This window comes from Thamnophis elegans, chromosome 6 (genome assembly GCF_009769535.1).
Source record: "Thamnophis elegans isolate rThaEle1 chromosome 6, rThaEle1.pri, whole genome shotgun sequence".
Lineage (NCBI taxonomy): Eukaryota > Metazoa > Chordata > Lepidosauria > Squamata > Colubridae > Thamnophis > Thamnophis elegans.
Genome location: NC_045546.1, coordinates 7355911 through 7379026, shown reverse-complemented (window position 1 = coordinate 7379026; position 23116 = coordinate 7355911). Strand labels below are relative to the sequence as shown.

The following is a 23116-nucleotide window of genomic DNA, read 5'->3' as shown; positions in this document are numbered from 1 at the left end:
ACGGACTTGTTAGCCTGTGATGAGAGATAAACTTTTTGCTGGGCTCCTGGCGCTCCTAATCAAAGAATCTTTGAGTTAACTTACGAGGGTCTGTTGTGCTTGGAGAGCTGTGTCAGAACATTTAAGTTGAAGATTTCGGTTTTTCAGAGATTTTACAACAACCTACTTGATTTTCTCTACAGCCCAATTCCAAGCAGATCTCAGAAAAAGAGCATCTATACGTGCTGTTGGCTATTTTTGCATCCTTTATCTTTTGACAAGGCAATCTGCCCCCCCCTACTCCATGGGGATGTTCAGCGCAGAAGAAGGATAAGCAGAGTCACGGGGTAGGGTGGTGGAGTCAAGAGAGAAATCAGCTTGGGATCATTACATTCCCACAAGCAGTCGAAGTCCAATCCCTCTTGAATTATTTTAACTCATATCAAGCACCAATTTAGTGTGGAGTGTTGTGGCCCAGCAAGAGCCGTTGGAGCTGCCACCAGACTCCGACAGCGAGGGGCCCTATGAGTCGGCTCTGGAGGATGTGGAGGTCCCTAGACAGGGTTCCAACTCTGAGCAGGGCGCAGAGAGGCTGGTTGGCCACCAGGAGGCACCTGAGCCTTGGACCAGTGGGGAGGAGACAAGGGAGAGTGATCCGGACGCCAGCAGTGAGTTGTTCCTGGATGCCCGGCACCGAAGAGCTAATAGGCATCAGGAACAGTTGCGCAAGTACAGGAGGTAATTGCACTCAGCTGGTAGTCATTAGGCTCCTCTCCAGACTATAAAAAGACTGCTTGTGCACACGCCCCTCTTGCAGAAGTCAACACAGGAATTAATGTCGGAGAACATTATTGTGAGCTTGGCAGGCTGGATTGCTGTCAAGCCTTATCTGTGCTGGATTGCTGCCCAAGCTTGTCTGTGCCGGTTTGCTGCCAAGGACCTGTCTGTCTGTTAATTAAATGCCGTAACGTATCTTTGGCTCGGAGTGTGTGTTGGTGTGGGACGAGGGGGGTCAGAATACTTATCCTTACTACTTGTGAAGTAAAAAAAAAAAAAACCAATAACCCAGCTCACAAAAATGTACATTCTCATCCAACCTTTTTTAGAGCTCTCTTTGTCCAGCTGCTCCTGCTCTTTGCTTGACTTTTCTCCTTCTTCAGCAATGGTTTCCATTTCTTTGATTTCAAACCTACCAGGGGGAGACAAATGAATTAATCAAACTAAAAAGGTTCTGGGGCTGCTTTGTCTCAAAAGATCAGCTCTACAAAATGGACCAGACAAGCAAACTAAAGTTGTGTATGCTAATTTTTCTTTTGACGACATTTAATCCCTTTATTCAGGAGTCAGGGTGACTGAACGGAGATTGAGCATTTACTAGCCGGAGGCCCTTCCCAATGCCTTCTCGGAACTGATGAAGGACTGAGTTGTAGACTCGAGATAGATGATGTTGTATCCCTCCCGCTCTGTTGAGAGAGGGCTGTTCAATTTTGACTTAGATGGCTTCTTTGATCCCTCTTTCAAATCAGCGGTCTTCTTCTCTGTCCAAAATGTGGACTTTACTGTCTTCAAAAGAGTGGCCTTTGCCTTTTAAATGCAGGTGGATTGCTGACTCTTGTCCTGATGGGTTTGTTTTCCTATGTTGTGCCATGTGGTTGTGCTACATAGTGGTGTTAGGAATATAATCTAACGGTTGGGTTGGCAATATATAAATCATGTAGCAATGCTGCACCTGTTTCTTTAAATCATACTGTAAAATGTGATTGGTTGCTGTTTCCCTCAATCGGCCATAAGAGGGAGCCAGAATGACTGTTAGCTCTCTGTTTGTTAGATGCTGGGCTGATCTGATCTGAGTGTTTTGGAAGCTGGCTGTTAGAAAGTGCCGTGAGCTATTGTAAGTTTTGCAACTGCTAGCAAACTTTGAGTACCAGACTGTTTGTATGATTATGGACTATGTTATTTGGATTATCCCTTAACTGAAAGACATTGATGACTGACTGTCTTATCCGTGTATGACTTGGACTGTTTGATGGACTCTGATACCTCTATTTCCACGAAAGTAAAAGCCTATTTAAACTGCAGTGTCTCTGTATGCTGGTTTGTGTGTTCTCCAACACAACTTTCACAATGTTTCGCTGAACACACTCGCTCTCCCAATGGGGAGCTTACGTAACAGGTGGTATTCAGACGGTTTGGACCGGTTCGCCTGAACTGGTCGCAAAAAACGCGGATGGACCTGCCCAGCTCTATGCTGTCTTATTTAGGCACCTAGAAGGCACACATGCGAGCAAAGTGCATTTGTGGAAGGCCGGGCCCATATATAGAAGGGGCCTGTGTGCCCACAAAGCAAGCAGGCGTACATGTGGCGAACCGGTGGTAACAAAATATGAAACCCACCGCTGGTTGTGAAGTGATTGCTTTGTTTCCCCAAAGTACAGTTCAGTACATGTGTCGCTGCATTGTACTGTATATGCCATGTTGCTCAATTTATGTCTAGATGTTTTATCCTTGGGGTGGACAAGCTTCTGCCTTAGTATATTTTTGTCAAAATTGAACATATTTTTGAACAAAATTGAACTCAACAGTGGGGGAGGGATACAACCTCACCTATCTCCTGCTTACAACACAGTCCTTTCAGCAGCTCCAAGAAGCCTCCACACCCATTTGCACTACTCAGGGACCCTGAGGACATAGATAAACCTCCAGGTGGCCTCAACGACCCTCTAAAAGGATGCAAATGACCAGCTGTCTGCAAGGAATATAAATCCTTCCATTCCCCACCATCCAGTCAGAACTGAAGAAGCTTCTCGGATGAGCAGAGAAACGTCTTCAAAGAAAAAGAAGGAAGTCCAGTTGCCTCTTGAAAGAGCATCTTTGGGAGTTGCTGGCCTGTCATATTCTGCAGATGAATTTGCAGGTTAGAGAATTTGTGGACTGATTATTAAAGCACACCCACCTTGGAAACACTGCAGTGTTGGGAGGGGGAAATGGTGGAGTGGATGTGTCTCTGGATGACAATACAGAGTCCACAGTTCCTGGCCTCTGTTGAAGAAAAGGAGAATCAACATGGCATCCAGAGAATGATGAAACCTACAGTTAGCCTTACAGGATAGAATAGACCACAAACGTGGCCAGAAGAGTGAATTCTATTTTATTGTAAAGCCAGGGGCAGGCTGCTACGCATTTGACCAGGTTCGGGAGAACCCGTAGCTAATGTTATGGCTAAATCCTACCTCTGGCTGGCCCCGCCCACCCTGCCCCTCCCAGGAGTCCCCATGCGGCCCGTTTTGGATGCAAGGTAAGTGCAGGGCCCATGCGGACGCTCAGGGAGCGGGAAAAACGGTCCTCCAGAAGTTCCGGAAATGGACTGGAAACGTGTCCACCCAGAAACTGGGCAGAGAACTAGTTGCTGAAATTTTTAAAGCCCAAGCCTGGGTAAAGCTACCGTGTTTCCCCCCAAAAAACGACCTGTCCTGAAACTAACACCTTGCCACATTTTTCACGTGGGTAAAAATATAAGCCCACCCACGAAAATAAGCCCCCTGGACAACCCCCCCTCCGCTCACCAACCTAGTGGTATCCCGAAGGTGCCAAGCCACGGGAGCCAGGGGGGGTGGGCAGAAAGGCGCTCACATTGCTTGGCGCCTTCAGGATACCACTAGGTTGGGGAGTGGCATTCTGCCTGGCCGGAGGGGGGACTTGCCGGGTGGCTGCTCCCTTGTGAGCGGGCTCCCAAAGACCCAGGCACAGCCTCAGGGGTGAAGCAGGCATGAGGTGAACACACTCACAAGCAGCCGCCTGGAAAACCCCTTCTCCAGCCGGGTGGAGCGCCATTCACTGACCTAGGGGGTATGCCTAAATTGCCAAGTCACATGGCGCTCTGCCCGCCCCCCAGCTCCCGTGGCTTGGCACATTAGAGATACCCCTTAGGTCAGTCCATGGAGCTCTGGCTGGCTGGAGAGGGGGGGATGCGCGAGCGCCTGTTCCGCCCCCAGCAAGCATGCCTCCCAGCCTCATCATGCCCTGGCCCAGCTCTCCCTGCAGGGCGCTGCCGCCACGCCCTGAGCATAACTACTTCTCTGGCTTCCAAACTCCAAAACTCGGCTGCGGAGTCTTCCAGCAGCGGCCGCTCTAGGAGTGTGCTCTATGGTTGTGGGCCGGCTGCCGGACAGAGTGTCTTCCGGACAGAGAGTCTTCCAGCACCCAACCCACAACCATAGAGCGCACTCCTAGAGTGGCTGCTGCTGGAAGACTCGGCAGCCGAGTTTTGGAGTTTGGAAGCCGGAGAAGAAGTTATGCTCAGAGGGCAGCAGCGGCGGAACCCTGGCCCTGCAGAGAGAGTTGGGCCAGGGCATGGTGAGGCTGGGAGGCGTGCTTGCTGGGGGCGGAACAGGCGCTTGCGCAACCACCTTCTCTAGCCGGGCAGAACTCCATGGACGGACCTAGGGGGTATCCCAAATGTGCCAAGCCGCGGGAGCTGGGGAGCGGGCAGAGCACCACATTCCTTGGCTGTGCCCGGCTCTTCGGGAGCCCGCTCACAAGGGAACAGCTGCCTGGCAACCCCAAAACAATAAGCCCTTCCCCTATAATAAGCCCAACGCCATATTTCGTGGGGCAAAAGAAAATAAGATCCTGTCTTATTTTGGGGAAAACATGGTACTTTAACAGTGTTGGTACCAATTTATAAGAAGGGATGGATGGATGGATGGATGGATGGATGGATGGATGGATGGATGGATGGATGGATGGATGGTTGGTTGGTTGGTTGGATAATTTTCCTCCCTCTAGTATTCACGCAAAATAGGAATGTCCTTAAGTAGTCATCCAAAAACATCACATTCCCACTTTCATACTCTTTATTTATTTAATTTTTATGGCCACCTATCTCAGGCATGTGAGTCTAGGTAGCAAACAAGTCTAAAACTATTGAAAACAATTACAATATAATAGAAAAATAAACATATATGGCAGCCAAGAAAAATTATAGCATGGTATTTGTAAACACAATAAACATGCTATGTTAATTTCATTAATTTTATCACTGTAATTATTGAGAGATATAGATATAAATATAAAAGAGACAGACATTGCAATCTCCAAAACTTAAAATATATTACCCATTTAGCTTTCATTAGATGCTAACATCATCGCAATGTAAAAACTACAATTGAAGAGATATTTGCCTTTATACATCATTGATCAATTTGGCCATTGCACATGTAATAGGCCCATCCACCCGCCAGACCTGGAACTCGGATTTTTAGGACAGTTCGTAAAGATAGATAGATAGATGATAGGTAGGTAGGTAGGTAGGTAGGTAGGTAGGTGGATAGATAGATAGATAGATAGATAGATAGATAGATAGATAGATAGATAGAGAGGGAGACCCCTAATTGTTACAGATAGATAGATGATAGATAGATGATAGATAGATAGATGATAGATAGATAGATAGATGATAGATAGATGATAGATAGATAGATGATAGATAGATAGATAGATAGATAGATAGATAGATAGATAGATAGATAGATAGATAGATAGAGAGACTCCTAATTGTTACAAAAATGCAAATACAGGCATTTCAGATTGATAGTGGTCCTGATTTGTTTGAACCTATCATTTGGTCATTTTGGTTCCATTGTCATGCTGAATTTATCATTAGCAGGTTTTTATTAAGTCTAAGCCATCTAGTCTAAGAACATAATGAATGCCTAACCAACTTACATTTGTCAGGGCTTTTAAGAGTGTCCCGCTTCCATCCATGGTGTGAAGAAAATCTTTATAAAACTTCATTTTCACCTTGTTATCTCGGACGATCAGGACGCCGATCCCTTTGAAAGTGAACTCGACTGTCTGTTTGGTGGCAATGGACCTCGAGAAAGACATGAGGGTTTCTCGGACGCATCCTTCTACCATGTCCCTGTTGAAGGGGCTGTCCAGGGACAACACAATGAAATTCAGCTGGACAATTGGGATATCACCTAGGAAGGTACAGAAGGGAGAAAGACTCTATAGGCAAGCTGATATCAATAGCAATAGCATTTATATATCACCCTATAGTGCTTTATAGCACTCTCTGAGTAGTATACAAAGTCAGCCTACTGCCCTCAACAATCTGGGTCCTCATTTTATCGACCTCGGAAGGATGGAAAGCTGAATAAACCTTGAGCACGCCAGGATCGAATTCCAGCCTGTGGGCAGAGTTAGCCTGCAATGCCGCATTCTAACCACTGCGCAACCACGGCTCCTTGTTAACATACAAGCAACATGTTAGCAGAATAACATTAATGTCCCAAAGGTGCTTTTCTAAAAGGCAAGTGGATTTCTTTGGGTTTTTTCCTCCCCGAAAATATTTCCCTTCTCATCCAAGAAGCTTCTTCAGTTCTTTTTCAGAACCGAAGAAGCTTCTTGGATAAGAAGGGAAACATTTTCAAGAGGCCTTTTGGAAAAGCATCTTTGGGACAATCATGACCTGGATGATTTCGAATCTCCGTAGACAATAACATTAAGGGTTCATTCACACAATTCTCCCAGATAGTCTAGTCTAGCCAGCTTCTGGATATAGCAATAGCAGTAGCAGTTAGACTTATATACCGCTTCATAGGGCTTTCAGCCCTCTCTAAGCGGTTTACAGAGTCAACATATTGCCCCCAACAATCCGGGTCCTCATTTCACCCACCTCGGAAGGATGGAAGGCTGAGTCAACCTTGAGCCGGTGAGATTAGAACCGCTGAACTGCAGATAACAGTCAGCTGAAGTGGCCTGCAGTACTGCACCCTAACCACTGCGCCACCTCGGCTGGAACCAAATCTTGATTCAGACAGGAAGGTATCTTGAAACCCTCTTAATACTTCGGCAATTGACATCATAAATAAACCAACACCACGCTTGATGTTGGAGGATGATCCAGTAGTAGTTCTGTAGTAGTTCTTACCGAGCTGTAAGCAGTCTAAGAGCCTGTGTCAAAGGTGTGGTTTTTAAAAAAAAGGCAACTGGACTATTTGTTGAGGAACAAGAAGACGACGTTTCACTTCCCATCCAAGAAGCTTCATCTATTGAGAGAATATCTATCCTTCCATTCTCCCCCCATCAGAACAGATGAGGCTTCTTGGATGCAGAGCAAAAGGCCTTCTTCTTGTTCCTCAAAATAAAAATCCAGTCCAACTGCCTTTTGAAAAAGCAACTTTGAGACAACTATGACCTGGATGACTTAGAATCTCCATAGATCAGGGAATTGCACAGCAGGTTTCCAAATGAAGTCACAGACGCTGACACGAACTTGTAGTAGTTTTATATAAATAAATATGTTTACAGCTATCTTTATGTCAGTCAAGATAGTCAAGGCAAACAGAAGCATCATGAGGTAAATTACCTCACAGGAAAATCATCGTGAGGTAAATTGCAGTGCACACAGGAGAAAAAGGTGGGAAACAAGGACACTCCCCCTTTTACCCACAGTAACCAATCACAGCATAGAGTGCCTCATGCAGGAGCCAGCTCTTTCTCTCTGACCAATCAGCTACAACTGCGTGTTCCGACTCATCGTACCACTCCGCTTTTTGAGCTACTAAATTTAAATATCGTAACAGACACCTAGAGCTCGTGCTTAGGGATACAGTCAATCAATAACTGTAATGGTATGCAGGAATGGCCTTGGGAGACAGAAAGAAGGAGCCGTAACCTAGACAACCGTCGATAAAATAAATAAACAATTCTTTTAAAATGATTCTGATGGGTAAGCAAAGAATTTAGATTTGAATGCCTATGGAGATTCTCAGTCATCCAGGTCACGGTTGTCCCAAAGGTGCTTTTTCAAGAGGCAATTGGACTTTCTGGTTTTTTTCTTTGAAAAGATTTGAAGGAAGACCTTGAAACTGAATTTCTCACCCGGAATGCGTATTTTGTTGAATTTTAGTCCGTGGATCTGGGCGAGTTTCTCCGAAAAAAGGAAGACAGGCCGCTGAAGGAAGATGGGTTTGTTGCTGCCAACGTGCAGTTTCTCTCTAAGGAAGGAGAACGTCCCAAGGCCAGGAATTTGGACACCCTGCAAAAGAAGGAGCCCTAAATAAGAGCTGGAAGAGCAACACAGTGAAGGCTCCTGAGTCCCTACATTACGTGTAGTCCTCGTATTATGACCACAGCTGAGCCCAAAATTTCAGCTGTGAAGCAACACAATTGTTAAGGGAGTTTTGCCCCATTTTATGACCTTTCTTGCCACAGTTGTTAAGCAAATCACTGTCATTGCTAAGTGAATCACCACAGTTATTTTGCAAATCTGGCTTTACCGTTGATTTTTCTTGTCGGAAGCCATCTAGGAAGGTTACAAATGGTGATCACGTGACCCCGGGACACTGCAACTGTCACAAATACAAGTCAGTTTCCATGCATTCCAATTTTGATCATGTGACCCAAAAAATTTTTACTACCGGTTCTGTGGGTGTGGCTTGGTGGATGTGGCAGGGGAAGGATACTGCAAAATCCCCATTTCCTCCCAATCAGCTGGGACTCAGGAGGCAGAGAATAGATTGGGGTGGAGCCAGTCAAAGGTGGTATTTGCCGGTTCTCTAAACTTATGAAAATTTCCGCTACCGGTTCTCCAGAACTGCTCAGTACCTGCTGAAAACCACCTCTGATGTGATCATGGGGATGCAGCAATGGTTGTAAGTGTGAAAAACAGCCATAAGTCACTTTTTTCTACCTATCCTCTGCGAGCTGCACTGGCTCCCCATCGGTCTCCGAACACGCTTCAAGGTGCTGGTTATCACCTTTAAAGCTCTACACGGCCTAGGACCCGGATATCTGCGAGACCGTCTTCTGCCACATACCTCCCAATGGCTGATAAGATCTCACAGGATGGGCCTTTTCCGGGTGCCGTCGACCGGACAATGCCGGCTGGCGACTCCTCGGGGGAGGGCCTTCTCTGTAGCTGCTCCGATCCTATGGAACGACGTACCCCCAGAGATCCGGACCCTTCCCACTCTCTCGGCCTTCCGAAAGGCTACTAAAACCTGGCTATTCCGGCAGGCCTGGGGCTGTTGACCTCATGAATGAGGTCCAGCCCCGCCTAGATTGAGTGCATGACGTGTTTCTTTTTTAAGCTGTTTCTCTTCCCTATTTTTAATTTTTATCTTTTTTAGAGTTGTATTTTGTAAGCCGTCCGGAGTCCTTCGGGATTGGGTGGCATATAAATTCATTAAATTTCTAATTTCTAATTTTTCAGTGCCTTTGTAACTTCAAATGTTCACTAAATGAATAGTTGTAAGTTGAGGGCTATCCGTACACTACAAGCCACTAAAAGCTGAAAAGTCAGAATATAAATCTTATATTAGGCACAAATGTAACTCAGCACACCAGTGTTGTCCCCTACAAAAATCAGCAAAATAAGGATGTGAACACTAGTCTGTTGTGAAAATGTAGAGAAAACGTAACATTAAGGGAGGGAAGGAGGCCAGCAAGCAAAGAGAAAGAGAGAATTGAAAAGCTTGCTCTTAACTGAATCACAGTTAGAACAAAAGGTTTTTAATACTGTAGCATAAGCTGAGTCATTGATGAATCTGAAGTGAAATATTTTTAAGAAAAAATTCTTGATTGCTCTGAATGAGACACCTCTGATGGATGAATTAAGCAAGCCTTTGATATGATTTAACATGGTCTGTGTTTTTATACTCTTAACCCCTTATCTTCTGACTGGGAGAAGATCTTGAAATTTGCATGGGAAAGAAAGAAGGAAGGAAGGAAGGAAGGAAGGAAGGAAGGAAGGAAGGAAGGAAGGAAGGAAGGAAGGAAAGAGGAAGGGAGGGAGGGAGGGAGGGAAGGAGGAGGGAAGGAAAATAGATAGATAATAGAGACAAGATACAACTAAAAGTAATAAATACAGTACCTAAATCTGAAGAATCCAAGTAGAAAATTTTACAAAAATTCCTACCTTTTTCATCGATAGCTGCTTCTCAACAAACTCAGAAACGGCGTCCCAAATATTAACAACATCTGAAACATAAAGCACACATATTTTTGAACACACTTTTTACACAACTCTAAAAAGAGGATGAACCTCAGTCCTGGGTAGAAGCTCACTGAAATAGTTTATTGCATGGATTTATAGTCATGGCAATCAGTCTCTATGGTTTATAAGGACAGATGGTTCTTGACTTATGATCACATATGAGCCTATAATTTCTGTTGCTAAGCAAGACAGTTGTTAACTGAGTCTTCTTGCACAGTAGCCTTTATCTCCCTGCAGTCCAATTTACAGCCCTGAAATATCCCTGTTATTAAATCTCCCACCCAATATTATCCAGGACTGATCCTGCTTAGCTTTTTTTGACAGCAGCCAAAATAGTTTGCTGCTGCCATCTAGTGGCAAACTATGCCAAATTCCCTTGAGAGTACTGAAAGAGGAGAGAGAAATTAACAAAAGTAAACTTAGCAGAAGAGATAAAGTAATAATAGCTGAATAGATAAGTAGATAAATATTTGAATAACCTTCATCAAAGAATAAATAGCAGTAGCAGTAGACTTATATACCGCTTCATAGGCCTTTCAGGCCTCTCTAAGCGGTTTACAGAGAGTCAGCATATTGCCCCCAACAATCTGGGTCCTCATTTTACCCACCTCGGAAGGATGGAAGGCTGAGTCAACCCTGAGCCGGTGAGATTTGAACCGCTGACCTGCTGATCTAGCAGTAGCCTGCAGTGCTGCATTTAACCACTGCGCCACCTTGGCTCTATAGCACCAATAATACTAACACCAATACTAACACCTAATTAGCAATTAGATCCAATTTCCACAGATTTTGAAAAAGAACAAACCTATTAGAGCATTCTTGAATATAAATTTAAACATGTCACCTAGAATTGCATTACTGTTGCTGGGGGGAAAACGGGATATAAATGAAACGAAAAAGGAATTGATTGTAAATTTGATAAGGGCAGCTAGGTTAGTGATGGCTAAATATTGGGGACGAAATTGGGATATTCAAAGAAATGAGTGGTATAATGAAATTTGGAGTATGGCAACAAAGGATAAATTAACAAGGGAAATTAAATTTTAAAAGGGGATGATCAAAGCAAACAATTATAATGAAATAGGGGTGGAAGGCAAAGGGAACAAACTTACTCAAGAATATATGTTCTTTTGGAGGGGATAAGGGCACAATTGGAATAGATTGTATATCTTTTAGTTTTAATAGATGAAGAAATATAAGGAAGGGAAAACAGGGTCTGGAAGGGGTGCACTATAATATTAGGGTTTTTTTCCATTTTCTTTTTTTCTTTCTTTCTTTTTTAGATGTATATCTACTAGGTTTGTTATTATTTGCATTTAAAAAAGAACAAACCTCATCCACCAGCTTGGCTTAACCAGGCCATGTTGTGCCTGCAAGAATATTTCCATATCATATTCTTGGAACCTTTCTGTAAAAACTAGGGATTTTTTTTAAAAAAAAATCTATCCAGAAAAGGCATTCAAATCCCTGCAGTATTTAATGCAACCATTAAATGAATTTTACCTTCGGAAGTGAGCTTGGGAAGGGTTATGAACAGGTTCTTGCCCGCCTGGGTGATTGCATTTTGGATCATGTCCAACATTTTGGCATCCTCGGCCCCAATTTATCTTAAGTCCAAAAAAAAAAAAGCCACGCGGGGGATGGAGGCAAAAGAAGCTGATGATCCTTGAATCCCGGGTGGGAAAAGTTGCTGTCACATCCTCCTTTAAGTTTCGTCCCTTCTGGTCGACTTGATTTTTCTTTTTTCTTTTTTTTAACTTTTTTTTTTTACAGCAGGGCCTTAGCGAGCTCCCCCCATTTCCCTTCTCTTGCTCTCCTCCTCCTCCTCCTCCTCCTCCCCATCAATGCAAGGAGCGAAACTCGGCGCCTCCAAGGAGAGAGAAGGGCGAAGAGAGAGAGAGAGAGAGAGAGAGAAACTCTGCGAAACGCAGCGCTGGGGAGGGGAGGGGCTGATGGAGGGGAGGGGAGGGGCTTGTCGCTAGGACGCGCGTCTCCCTCGCTGGTTACCAGGAGTGACGTCACAATCGAGGGATTCCTCGCCCGGCTTTTGGGGGTGACTTGTCCAAGCGCGGTTCGATTTAGAATCCTCCGGCCACTTTTTGGGCGTTGTCTTCGAGGCTGGGGAGTGATGGGAGAAGTTGGCCCCCAAAGCAAGAAGGAAACGATGAGAGAAGGACTGATGTCTCTGTCTTGTTTGATTGATGGATGGATTGATTCTTTGATTATGAGCTATTACGTCGTTTCGACTCTTAGCAACCATACGTAGAGGTTCTCCAGAGCGATCTGTTCCTAAGTTGGTCCTTCACAGGCTTCAAAGCAGCCTCTCCACCTTGCTTCTGGTTGTCCTCTTCTGCTGTCTGTCTATCATCTATCTTTCTATCACATATCATTCTATATAGATATATAAATATATATAGATACACACACACACATATCCATCTATCTATCTATCATCTATCTATCATCTATCTATCATCTATCCATCTATCATCTAACTTTCTAACATCTATTTATCTATATCTATCTCCAGCTACCTACCTACCTACATTTCTGTCTGTCTACCTATCTTTCTATCATCTAAAATTATATCACACACACACCTCTATTTATCATCTATCAACTATCTTTCTATTTATCTTATATTTATATTCATCTATCTACCTACCTTTCTAACTTTCTCTATCATCCACTTATCTATTTATTTGTCTATCATCTAACTTTCTATCTATCTAGCATTTATCTTTCTATTTATCTATATCTACCTACCTACCTATCATCTAAATTTCTATAGATGGATGGATGGATGGATGGATGGATGGATGGATAGATAGATAGATAGATAGATAGATAGATAGATAGATAGATAGATAGATAGATAAATCCCCATCTACCTATCATCTATCAACTTTCTATTTATCTTCTATTTATCTTCATCTATCTACCTACCTTTCTATCATCTAACTTTCTTTCTATCATCTATTGATCTATCTACATATCTCTCTTCATCTATCTACCTACTATCATCTTTCTATTTATCTATCTCCATCTACTTACTATCTATCTATCATCCATATATGTAGCATATCTATCTATCCATCCACCCATGCCATCCATCTATCTATCATATCTATTATCTCTATATCTATATCTATAATCTAAATAAATAAATGTTTCATTCTGATCCACCTTGGCCCATCATGAATATGGCCAAGTAGAGTTTCTAATGTGAACATGGACTTTTCTGGAATGTTTTTTTTTCAGCTTCCTTGTTTAATCTACACACTTGGCCTTTCCCAGTGGTCTTCCATTCGTTTATGAAACCACACACTGTTTAATCTTTTTGAGATTAGCCAAGGTTTGCTAGCTGTTGCCATCTGTTGTGACATACCAGCAAACCTAGGCTAAGATGATGCTATTCGCTTCTAAAAAATTAACATGCAACTGGAATTAAAAAAAACCTCTTCTGATTATTAATACTCTCATTATATTTTTGTTACCAAGAAAACATGGGGCTTAACATAAAAGTAAGAGTTGCTAGGAAACTGAAACTTCAAAGCCTTCTGTCAATAGAAACGATTTGAGGTCAGTCATGCACCAGCTCAGTATGAATAAATTAATTGCAATAAGTTACAATTATTTTGGAAAATTGAAACTTGCCCAGACTCTATATGACAAACAAAGAAAAGTGGAATAAAATATAAGAAATCTAAAATTCTGCCAGAAATACTAATTTCATAGCTGTTAATTATCTTACCTACTCCTTTTTGTTCAATGTGCTAGCTTCATCCTCTCCTTAAATCAGTTTGGTGTATGTATCATTAATGAGGATAAATTATTTGAAATAGTCAGATATGAAAGATTAAGTTAAGACCGCTACATTTTTTGCTGCTCTTGAATCACCCAGATGAGATGGCAGTTTACAAACTGGATAGATGGATAGGCAAAACTCTTTGTTTGGTTCTGCTGAAAAAAATACGTAAACTTTTGAGTAACACTGTACTGCAGATGCAAAAGTTAGAACACATTACACACTAGGTTTCAAATTATATTCTTCCATCAGCAAAATATTGCTCTGTTTAAAAAAAAAGATACTTGTGTATTTATCTTTATTCACGATTGCCTATTCCCTACATAAAGACAAGACTGTCCTAATACATAACAGCTTGGCTTTTAAATCTTGCCTTCTGATATTCTGCTTTGAAGAGGGGTGGGGAGTTGAATTGAAGAGTGGGATGGGTGGACTAAGCAAGAATTCTCTCCTGCTGCCATTGATGAAACCTTCCAATAAATCTCGACTTCACATATGAATTCGAGTGTATGCTCCAGAATTAACGATGTGAGCATTTCAAGAAAAAAAAAAACAGCAAGGTTTCATTGATAACTCCCAAGCCAACGTTGAAGCCAACGTTGAAGGCAGCTGAATCTAACGTTTCAGAAATACATTTTTCACAGTCCATCCACACTACAATCTTAGGTAGCAATGAGCACAACACATGGCAGGACAGGAGGTTGGCTTGAAAATGAGGCTGGAACAAAATTTCCCCAAGTCTTATAGAAGATTGGGACAGTATCTAGTCTTCTGCTGTTGATCGCCTCTTCCCGCCAACCCAAAAGCACTCATGCTGGCTGGGGAATTCTGGGAATTGAAGTCCACAAGTCTTAAAAGTTGCCAAGGTTGGACACCTCTGCTCTATAGCTTTTAAGATTCTGGGCCAGACTTATGGGCAACCAACTAGAACCTGTGCAAAGGTCAGTTTCCCTATTCCTCTAATCAAGAGGCATTTTGATGCCCTCCCCATAGAATGTGCCCACTGCTTTTTAGAGGTGGCTCTCAGTTCCCCTCCAAAAAGTGAATCAATAGCCATTACATATCAGGCTTCTGCGTTATATAAATAAGGCTTGGGATAAATCTTGATCAACAGGTTGATGAGTCAACAACTGCAACTTTCAACAATCTTCAAAGAAGAAAGAATTCATGGGTCAGCCCTTATATTGTCAGCCACTCCTTCAGAGCAGGCTGTAAGATAGATGCCCCATTGGCCCATACTCCATTGTTAACCGGTTATGCTAAAGAAGTACCCAGATAGAATTAATCCTGAATATATAGTCAGAAGGATATGTTTGCCATGGCTACCGATGAAACACTTGTTTTGAACATGAAAACCAAAGTAATCAAGTCAACTATTGTAAGCAGAATTAACTGAACGGGACATCTAGAAGTCATATGAGCTATTATACAAAGCATAAACAAACATGTTCCATAATCAGTCTGGGGGAAAAAAAACAAATCAAAAGGTTTATTCTTGTTAATATTATTGACCATGTTTTCGGTACACACCGTAGGTTTCCCTGTTTATAGTTTTTAACTTGAAAACAGGACACGTTGCAATGACTACTCTTTAGGGTTTAATTTTAAAGCAGAGTCCCAGAAGTATTACAAAAGCTGAGGTGTTTTTTTTTTTCTCCCTCCATGTCAAATTTAGGCATTCATCCGGATGTTTTTCAGCAAGCTCGGGATATTGCATCTTTTAAGCTCTGTCTGCTTGTTTCAAGTGGCCTCCCAAGAAACTGACTCGGGATTTTATGTTTTCCAAAAAAAAGGGTTTTGAGTTAGTCTTCTTTGGAAATTCTCGTACCTGAAAGAAAAGGAGAGAAACAGAAAATGTGGATAAATTAAAATTTTATAGCAAAGCTATTTTGTATGTTTAAATTGGTGGCAATCTCAAGTTAAGGATAATATTCTCCTTTCCAATATCTAAGGGGCTGTCATCAAGAAGAGGGGATCAAGCTGTTCTCCAAAGCACCTGAAGGCAGGACAAGAAGCAATGGGTGGAAACTAATCAAGGAGAGAAGCAACTTAGAACTAAGGAGGAATTTCCTTACAGTGAGAACAATTAATCAATGGGAGGACTTGCCTCCAAAAGCTGTGGGTACTCCCAATACTGGAAATTTTTAAGAAGAGTTTGGGCAGCTATTTGTCTGAAATGGTATCTCCTGCTTGGGAGGGGGTTGGACTAGAAGACTCAAGGTTCCTTCAAATTCTATTATTCTGTTATTTTTTCTCTACACACAAAGAAATTTCTGCTAAGACATCTCTTAATCTCCAGCACTGAATCTCAATTGTCTACTCTCTAGGCAAGCTGATATCATAGCAATAGCACTTAGCATAGCATATATCACCCCATAATGCTTTACAGCACCCTCTGGGCAGTTTATAGAGTTAGCATATTGCCCTCAACAGACTGCATCCTTCATTTTATTGAACTTGGAAGGATGGAAGGCTGAGTCAACCTCAAGTTGGTCAGAATCGAACTTCTGGCAATCAGCAGAATTAGCCTCAATATGCTATAATGCTGTAATAATAGCAAAGCCCCTGTGTATTATTAAGCTAAAAAAATATTTGGTTGCTAACATCATTCCTCGGTGACAAAAATACTAATATATGTAATTTTAAATGAATCTGTACAAATCTGCACAGGAGGATACCCCTATTTAAAAAGGATCAAGTATTCTACTTTCTTTCACTTAGGGAGGGAGTGACTTGTCACAGCATACTTGCCATCTGCAATCCTAACAGAAAATAGAATCAAAACATAAAGACCTCAAGATTTGCTGATGGGTTAATAAGTAGAACTTTGAGTTGATCAAACATCAGTCTGATTAACCAGATTAATACTCTGCAATTATGATTATTCTGGTTTGGTGCAGGAATGGGAAAACATCTACTTACCATTTCAGAACTACGTTTGCAGGAATAAAAGCTTCTGATGGGTTGGGAGTCATTTGGGCCTGAGTAACAGCAAAGGACGACGCGAAGTTATAAAAATTGTCTAACATCTTTTGAGTGAACTGAAAAAAAAAACAATCAAAATGTGTTAACAATTTCCACCTGTGTAACCTATGTAATTATTGCAATGCTTAGAAGAGATTGAACTATTTTTTTATGTATTTGAACATCGCCATAAGGACTTTTCATGGTTAGTAGCAACAACAAAATAAAACAAATCAAAAATACCTTTCAACAATAAAGACAATAATAAAACAAATAATACACTGTAAAAAAGCAAAGGTAACAGGTAACCCCATCCCTATTATTCCCAAAATGTTGTTCAAAATATATTTTGCTCTGTTCCTTTCTGCTCCTTTCCATTCTATTTTCTACTCTACATTCTATTCTATTCCATTCCATTCTAATTTTCTATTCTATTTTCTACTAGCTGATAACCCGTCCTAACCGGGGAATGTATTTATCCCAATCCTGTATTAGAGGGAGCCCCCTTGTGGAGTACTGTGAAGCCGTTACCATAGCAACTCCACTGTGCTGAACAGTAGAAGCCATTTTAAGGCACAACAGGCTGCATCTTAACAGAACCTGAATCCAAAATGCACACTATCACTGTCAAAAGTACTGTAACTTGACACTATAGATGGACACGGACTCATAGATAGATAGATGATAGATGATAGATAGATAGATAGATAGATAGATAGATAGATAGATAGATAGATAGATAGATAGATGACAGATTGATAGATGATAGATGATGATAGATAGATGATAGGTAGGTAGGTAGGTAGGTAGGTAGGTAGGTAGGTAGGTAGGTAGGTAGGTAGGTAGATAGATAGATAGATAGATAGATAGATAGATAGATAGATAGATAGATAGATAGATAGATAGATAGATTCTATTCCATTCCCTGTGCTATTGTTCTATTCTATTGTATTCTGTTCTGCTCTGCTCTGCTCCATCAATGTTCTGGTATTGTTCTAGAAAACACTGTTTAATAAGAAATAAAAAAACTATATTTGCAATTACCTCTGTGAATGAATTGACTGATGATACAGCAGCACTTGCTACAGGAGTCTGTTGAGCCAAGAGTTCCAGAACCTCCACAGAAATCCCAATCTGGGCCACAGAAGGCATTTGGGGGATAGTCATGGCTCCAAACGGATGCTGGCTGCCTTTACCTAAAAGGAACACACCACAGCTACCTAATGCATTGGTCTGCTTCTCAACGCAAGGACAAATCTGAAGTAACTGCAAATATACACAAGACTGCATGGGAAGAGAACGCATCAGTTACTGTAATGGTATGAAACACAGAACAATTAATGAAACATTAAAATACAGGTAGTTCTCAACTTAAGATAGCTATTATAAAATAGCTATCTTAAACAAAATAAACCCCACTCCCAGGAAGCGTAGCAAAACAGTCTCCATGAAGATGAATATTTAAAAATGGGGGAGAATACAATGCATTATTTATATTTGTTTTCATCAAATAGAAAAGTGCAAATAACATGCAAATAACATGCCCATGATTCCAAACCTTAGCAGCTAATACAAAATGTATTTCATGCAGCTATGTCATGGAACAGGGTTCTGGAGATCAAAAACATGGTTTGAAAAAAATTCCTCTCTGTGAAACTAAAGATTGGTTTAAAATTAGTATAAAGGTAAAGGTTCCCCTCACACATATGTGTTAGTCGTTCCCAACTCTAGGGGGTGGTGCTCATCTCCGTTTTAAAGCCGAAGAGCCAGCAGTCCAAAGACGTCTCCATGGTCATGTGGCCAGCATGATTCAATGCCAAAGGCGGACGGAACGCTGTTACCTTCCCACCAAAAGTGGTCCTGATTTTTCTACTTGCAATTTTACATGCTTTTGAACTGCTAGGTTGGCAGAAGCTGGGACAAGTAATGGTAGCTCACTCCGTTACGCAGCACAAGGGATTCGAACCGCCAAACTGCCAACCTTCCTGACTGATAAGCTCAGCGTCTTAGCCACAGAGCGTCCCAAAATGGGCATAAATTTCTTCAAATAAAAGTACAGCACAGGGAAAAATGAGTACAAATGAGTTTTGGAGTTTCTCTTGCAAGCCGTCTCAGATTTCAAGACGTAAATATGCTAATATTTCTTCCAATAACACACATTTATACACACTTGTATTCGCCCCTCTTACCAGATTTTAGACCAGAAATTTTGAAGATGGCACTTGGTTTTTCATTCGTGACAAATCCAAGGAGCTGCCACACGGCCACACCATTCTCGTCAGGGTAGCAGAAGTAGACTGATCCGCCCATACCCTCCGGAAAGGGCACGGTTCCCAGCATGAAGACTACCACATGATTGATTTTCTCGTAGTCTGACAAGTTAAACACAAATTTGTCCTCTGCTACTTGCTGCGCCACTGTTTGAACCTATAAAAAAAGTTTATTTATTTAGAAAATGTATGTGGCCACCCAATTCATGGTGACTCCATGAAATAAATCCCTAATACAAAACCCCATAAACCAGTCTGGATTTGATTTAAATCAAGTCGATTTAAATCATAATTTTTAAAGAGCAACTGTCATTTCTGTCCCGCAGCGGCTCCTCCTCTGACCTGCTGTTGACTCAACGACAGTCCCAATATTGCAGAATGTACAGCCTCATGCTACATAACTAAGCTTCATTTCATGCTGAATAAACTAAATTATGAAGGTATCTTAAATAGAAAACTATATTTAGATAGATTTTTACTCCAAAAGCATTTTTTAAATTAAATTTGATAAAAATAAAAAAAAATCTGATTTAAATAAAAAAATCTGATTTTCAAAAAAAACCATCACTTTTTAACCACCCTGCCATCCTCTGACAACGACAATCAATCAGCCATTTGATAGGCCACATATCAAATAGGCCTGGGGTCTCCTGGCCCCTTGGCAAAACCATGTCTTTGGGACCTTTTAAAAGTGTGTCAAGATAAGGTCGACCTTATTTCTGCAGGTATTATGTTCCGCAGGGAGTAAGCCACCCCAAAGGACACTCTTTTTGGGGGTCCCACTTGATTGACCTATCTAAGACAGGAGACCCATAACATCCTCCCTGTTCTGGTGGGTTAAAGGTAAAGGACATATGTGCTCGTCGTTCCCGACTCTAAGGGGCGGTGCTCAGATGTTTCAAAGCCGAAGAGCCAGCGCTGTCTGAAGATGCCTCTGTGGTCACATGGTCACCATGACTAAATGCCGAAGATGCAGGGAACACTGTTACCTTCCCACCAAAGGTGGTTCCTATTTTTCTACTTGCATTTTTACATGCTTTCGAACTGCTAAGTTGGCAGAAGCTGGGAAAGTAACGGGCGCTCACTCCGTTACACGGCTCTAGGGATTCGAACCATCAAATTGCCGACCTTTCTGATTGACAAGCTCAGTGTCTTAGCCACTGAGCCAGCGTGTCCCTGTAGTCAGGCTAACTGGTTCACGTCGTACTGCACCATTTTGTACAATTTGGTTCATTCCTGCTCTAGCCTTCTGTGCAAAAGGAGGTTCTGCTCAATGGAATCCATATATAGCACAACACTTCGCAACACTTTAAAATACAGAAGGATCTTGACAAATTTGAACATTGGGCACTATCTAATAAAATGAAATTCAATGGTGAAAAGAGTAAAGATTTACATTTAGGAGAAGAAAAACAAAATGCACAGGTACAGTATAGGTGGTACCTTGCTCAATAGTAGTAAGATCTTGGAGTCCTAGTGGACAACCATTTAAATATGAGCCAGCCGTGTGCAGCAGCTGCCAAAACAGCCAACACAGTTCTAGGCTGCATCAACAGAGGGATAGAATCAAGATCATGTGAAGTGTTAATACTACTTTAAGGCCTTGGTAAGGCCACACTTGGAATACGGCATTCAGTTTTGGTCGCCACGATGTAAAAAAGATGTGGAGCCTCTACAAAGAGTGCAGAGAAAAGCAACAAAGATGATTAGAGGACTGGAGACTAAAACATATGAAGAACGGTTGCAAGGGGAGACATGATAGCAGTGTTCCAATATCTCAGGGGTTGCCACAAAGAAGAGGGAGTCAAACTATTCTCCAAGGCACTTGAAGGTAGAATAAGAAGCAATGGATGGAAACTAATCAAGGAGAGAAGCAACTTAGCACTGAGGAGAAATTTCCTGACAGTTAGAACAATTAATCAGTGGAACAGCTTCCCTCCAGAAGTTGTGAATGCCCCAACACTGGAAGTCTTTAAGAAGATGTTGGATAGCCATTTGTCTGGAACAGTATAGGATTTCCTGCCTAGGCAGGGGGTTGGACTAGAAGACCTCCAAGGTCCCTTCCAACTCTGCTACTGTATTGCATTGAACTTCTTGATTAGGAGGTTCAGCATGATCTCTGACATGCCTGAAAATGCAATGCAGCCCAATGAATGGGGAAAGCGCCACTGAAAATAATGGCCACATCTGCAACAACAACCACAAGTTGTAATTTGCTGTTCAGACACGTTTTTTTTAAAAAAATATTGAAATTAGTTGCAGTTGAACGCAAGCATTGAGTTCAATTCCACAACTTGAAAAAGTAGGTTTGGCATGGAAGATTGCAGCCCAACATCCCTTTGCAAATATCAGGCTGCAACCTATTTCCCCCTCAGAAATAGACAATAAGGGAGTCTATCTTGTGAGCTTCTTTTTTTAAAAATCACACTAGTTAAGGAAGACATAAGGCCTATTGAAAACTTCCATAAATGCAATTTTAAGTTTGTAAATTCCCGTCACGAGTTGCACATCACTTCAAACCCTCCCTAGACTATCCCCGTCAGGCACCATTTGAGGCACCGGGACTACAACTCCCACCAACCCACAATAGCCTCGGCTGTCCAAGGGATGATGGGAGTTGTAGTTTTAAGGCATCTGCCCGGGCGCCTCGCCGTCCCCTCGAGCTGCAAATGGCAGGAGGCGGTGCTTAAGAGTCGCCCCGCGCATCGCTCACCATAGAAACCCCAAAGGGCCAGGCGGCCCTCTCGTTTCCATGGTCACCACTTCTTCTCCTTCTCGCCCCCTCCCCTTCGTTGCCATGGAGATCCAGCCCAGGAGCCCGCCCACTCCATCCTCCTAGGCCATAGGCGGGAGCCACTCACCAGCCTCCCCGCAACCAAGCAACCAAACATGGCGGCGGCGGCGCCAGCACCCCGGCTTGGTCCTCCGAGGTGGCCTTTCTAGACACCTACAAGCCTCCCGGACGAACACCCCGATGCCCCCTCCGTGACGCCCCCCACTCCACCCCGCCCCAAGGAAGTACATCCGGGGTAGGCGGAAGGAGAAAATTATTTAAAAACATAGGTGGAAGCACACGGAGGGGAAAAATGGACTTTATGCCCCAGCATGCAGCGCAGCTGAACATTCGGTCTGTTTCTATAGGAATCTCCCTAGCGGAGGCCGAAGAGCCTGTTGGGAAATGTAGGCTGGAGGCTATGAAAGGGACGGAGGAGGTGTGCGAGCATGAAGATAACGAGATGAAGTTCCTTTGTAAAACTGTTTTACTTTTAGGCTTCGATTTGGGAAGATGTAGTTCTTCCTTACTGGAAAAGAAACTTACCGAATGCAGCTTTATTATTTCCCTGCAAATAAATGAGATTTTATTATCCCTTTCTGCTGTGGAGGGAATGGGCAAGATTTCACAGAATTCTTTAGGTGCACAAAAGGCATCAAACACTGGAACTCTCCGCATTTACAATTTTTTCCAGTCCCAATAATACTTCTGCCTCAGTGACAGCAGGCTGTCAGAAAGCAGGCTACTGGTCCTTTTTTTTGGGGGGGGGAGGAGCCATTTGCTCATTCTGAAGCAAAATGAAGATGGATCTTGTGTAAAAAGAGCATAATGTCTAGGGTAGTCCTCCACTTACAACCATTCCTTTAGTGACCATTTGAAGTTACAATGGCACTGAAAAAATGATTCATCATGGGTTTTCACTTACTGCCATAGCAACATCCCCATAGTCACATGACTAAGATTCAGGCACTTGGCAACTGATGTGTATTTATGTATTATATGACATGTATTTATCCTGGGATCATATCATCACAATTTGTAACCTTCCAAGAAGCAGTGAAGAAATTAAAAAGACGCTTGCCCCTGGGGAGGAAAGCTATGGCAAATCTAGACAGCGTACTAAAAAGCAGAGACATCACTCTGCCAATAAAAGTGCATATAGTCAAGGCTATGGATTTCCCAGTTGCAATGGATTTCCCAGTTGCAATGGGTGGCTGTGAAAGTTGGACCATAAGGAAGGCTAAGCGACAAAGAATTGAGGCCTTTGAACTCTGGTGCTGGAGAAGACTCCTGTGAGTCTCTTGGACTGCAAGGCGATC

At 42.4% G+C, this 23116-nt stretch overlaps 2 protein-coding genes across 2 annotated transcripts in view; both read right to left on the bottom strand.

The window, feature by feature from the left end:
- Positions 1-11642, bottom strand: part of CCDC81 (coiled-coil domain containing 81) — a 38196-nt gene extending 26554 nt beyond the window's left edge. The window contains exons 1-6 of the mRNA XM_032220029.1: positions 11486-11642; positions 9905-9966; positions 7867-8023; positions 5704-5960; positions 2933-3018; positions 1077-1168 (exon numbers count right to left, since the gene is read on the bottom strand). Coding sequence (XP_032075920.1) covers positions 1077-1168; positions 2933-3018; positions 5704-5960; positions 7867-8023; positions 9905-9966; positions 11486-11564 — 733 coding nt within the window. The 5' untranslated portion in view covers positions 11565-11642. The remainder of the gene's footprint in view (positions 1-1076; positions 1169-2932; positions 3019-5703; positions 5961-7866; positions 8024-9904; positions 9967-11485) is intronic.
- A 3610-nt stretch (positions 11643-15252) lies between these two features.
- Positions 15253-22041, bottom strand: HIKESHI (heat shock protein nuclear import factor hikeshi). Its single transcript, XM_032219172.1, has 5 exons — positions 21886-22041; positions 18944-19181; positions 17799-17950; positions 16713-16831; positions 15253-15618 (listed from the first exon to the last, which is right to left on the bottom strand). Exons 1-5 carry the CDS (start codon positions 21913-21915, stop codon positions 15564-15566), a joined length of 594 nt encoding a protein of 197 aa, XP_032075063.1. The 5' UTR covers positions 21916-22041; the 3' UTR covers positions 15253-15563.
- Positions 22042-23116: the final 1075 nt, after the last annotated feature.

Coding starts and splice junctions, on each gene's coding strand:
- HIKESHI (XM_032219172.1), bottom strand. CDS start 21,915: ATGTTTGGTTGCTTGGTTGCGGGGAGGCTG. Junction 17,951..18,943: donor AATTTCTGGTCTAAAATCTG/GTAAGAGGGGCG, acceptor TGTTCCTTTTAG/GTAAAGGCAGCCAGCATCCG. Junction 16,832..17,798: donor CAGTCAATTCATTCACAGAG/GTAATTGCAAAT, acceptor TTTTTTTTTCAG/TTCACTCAAAAGATGTTAGA.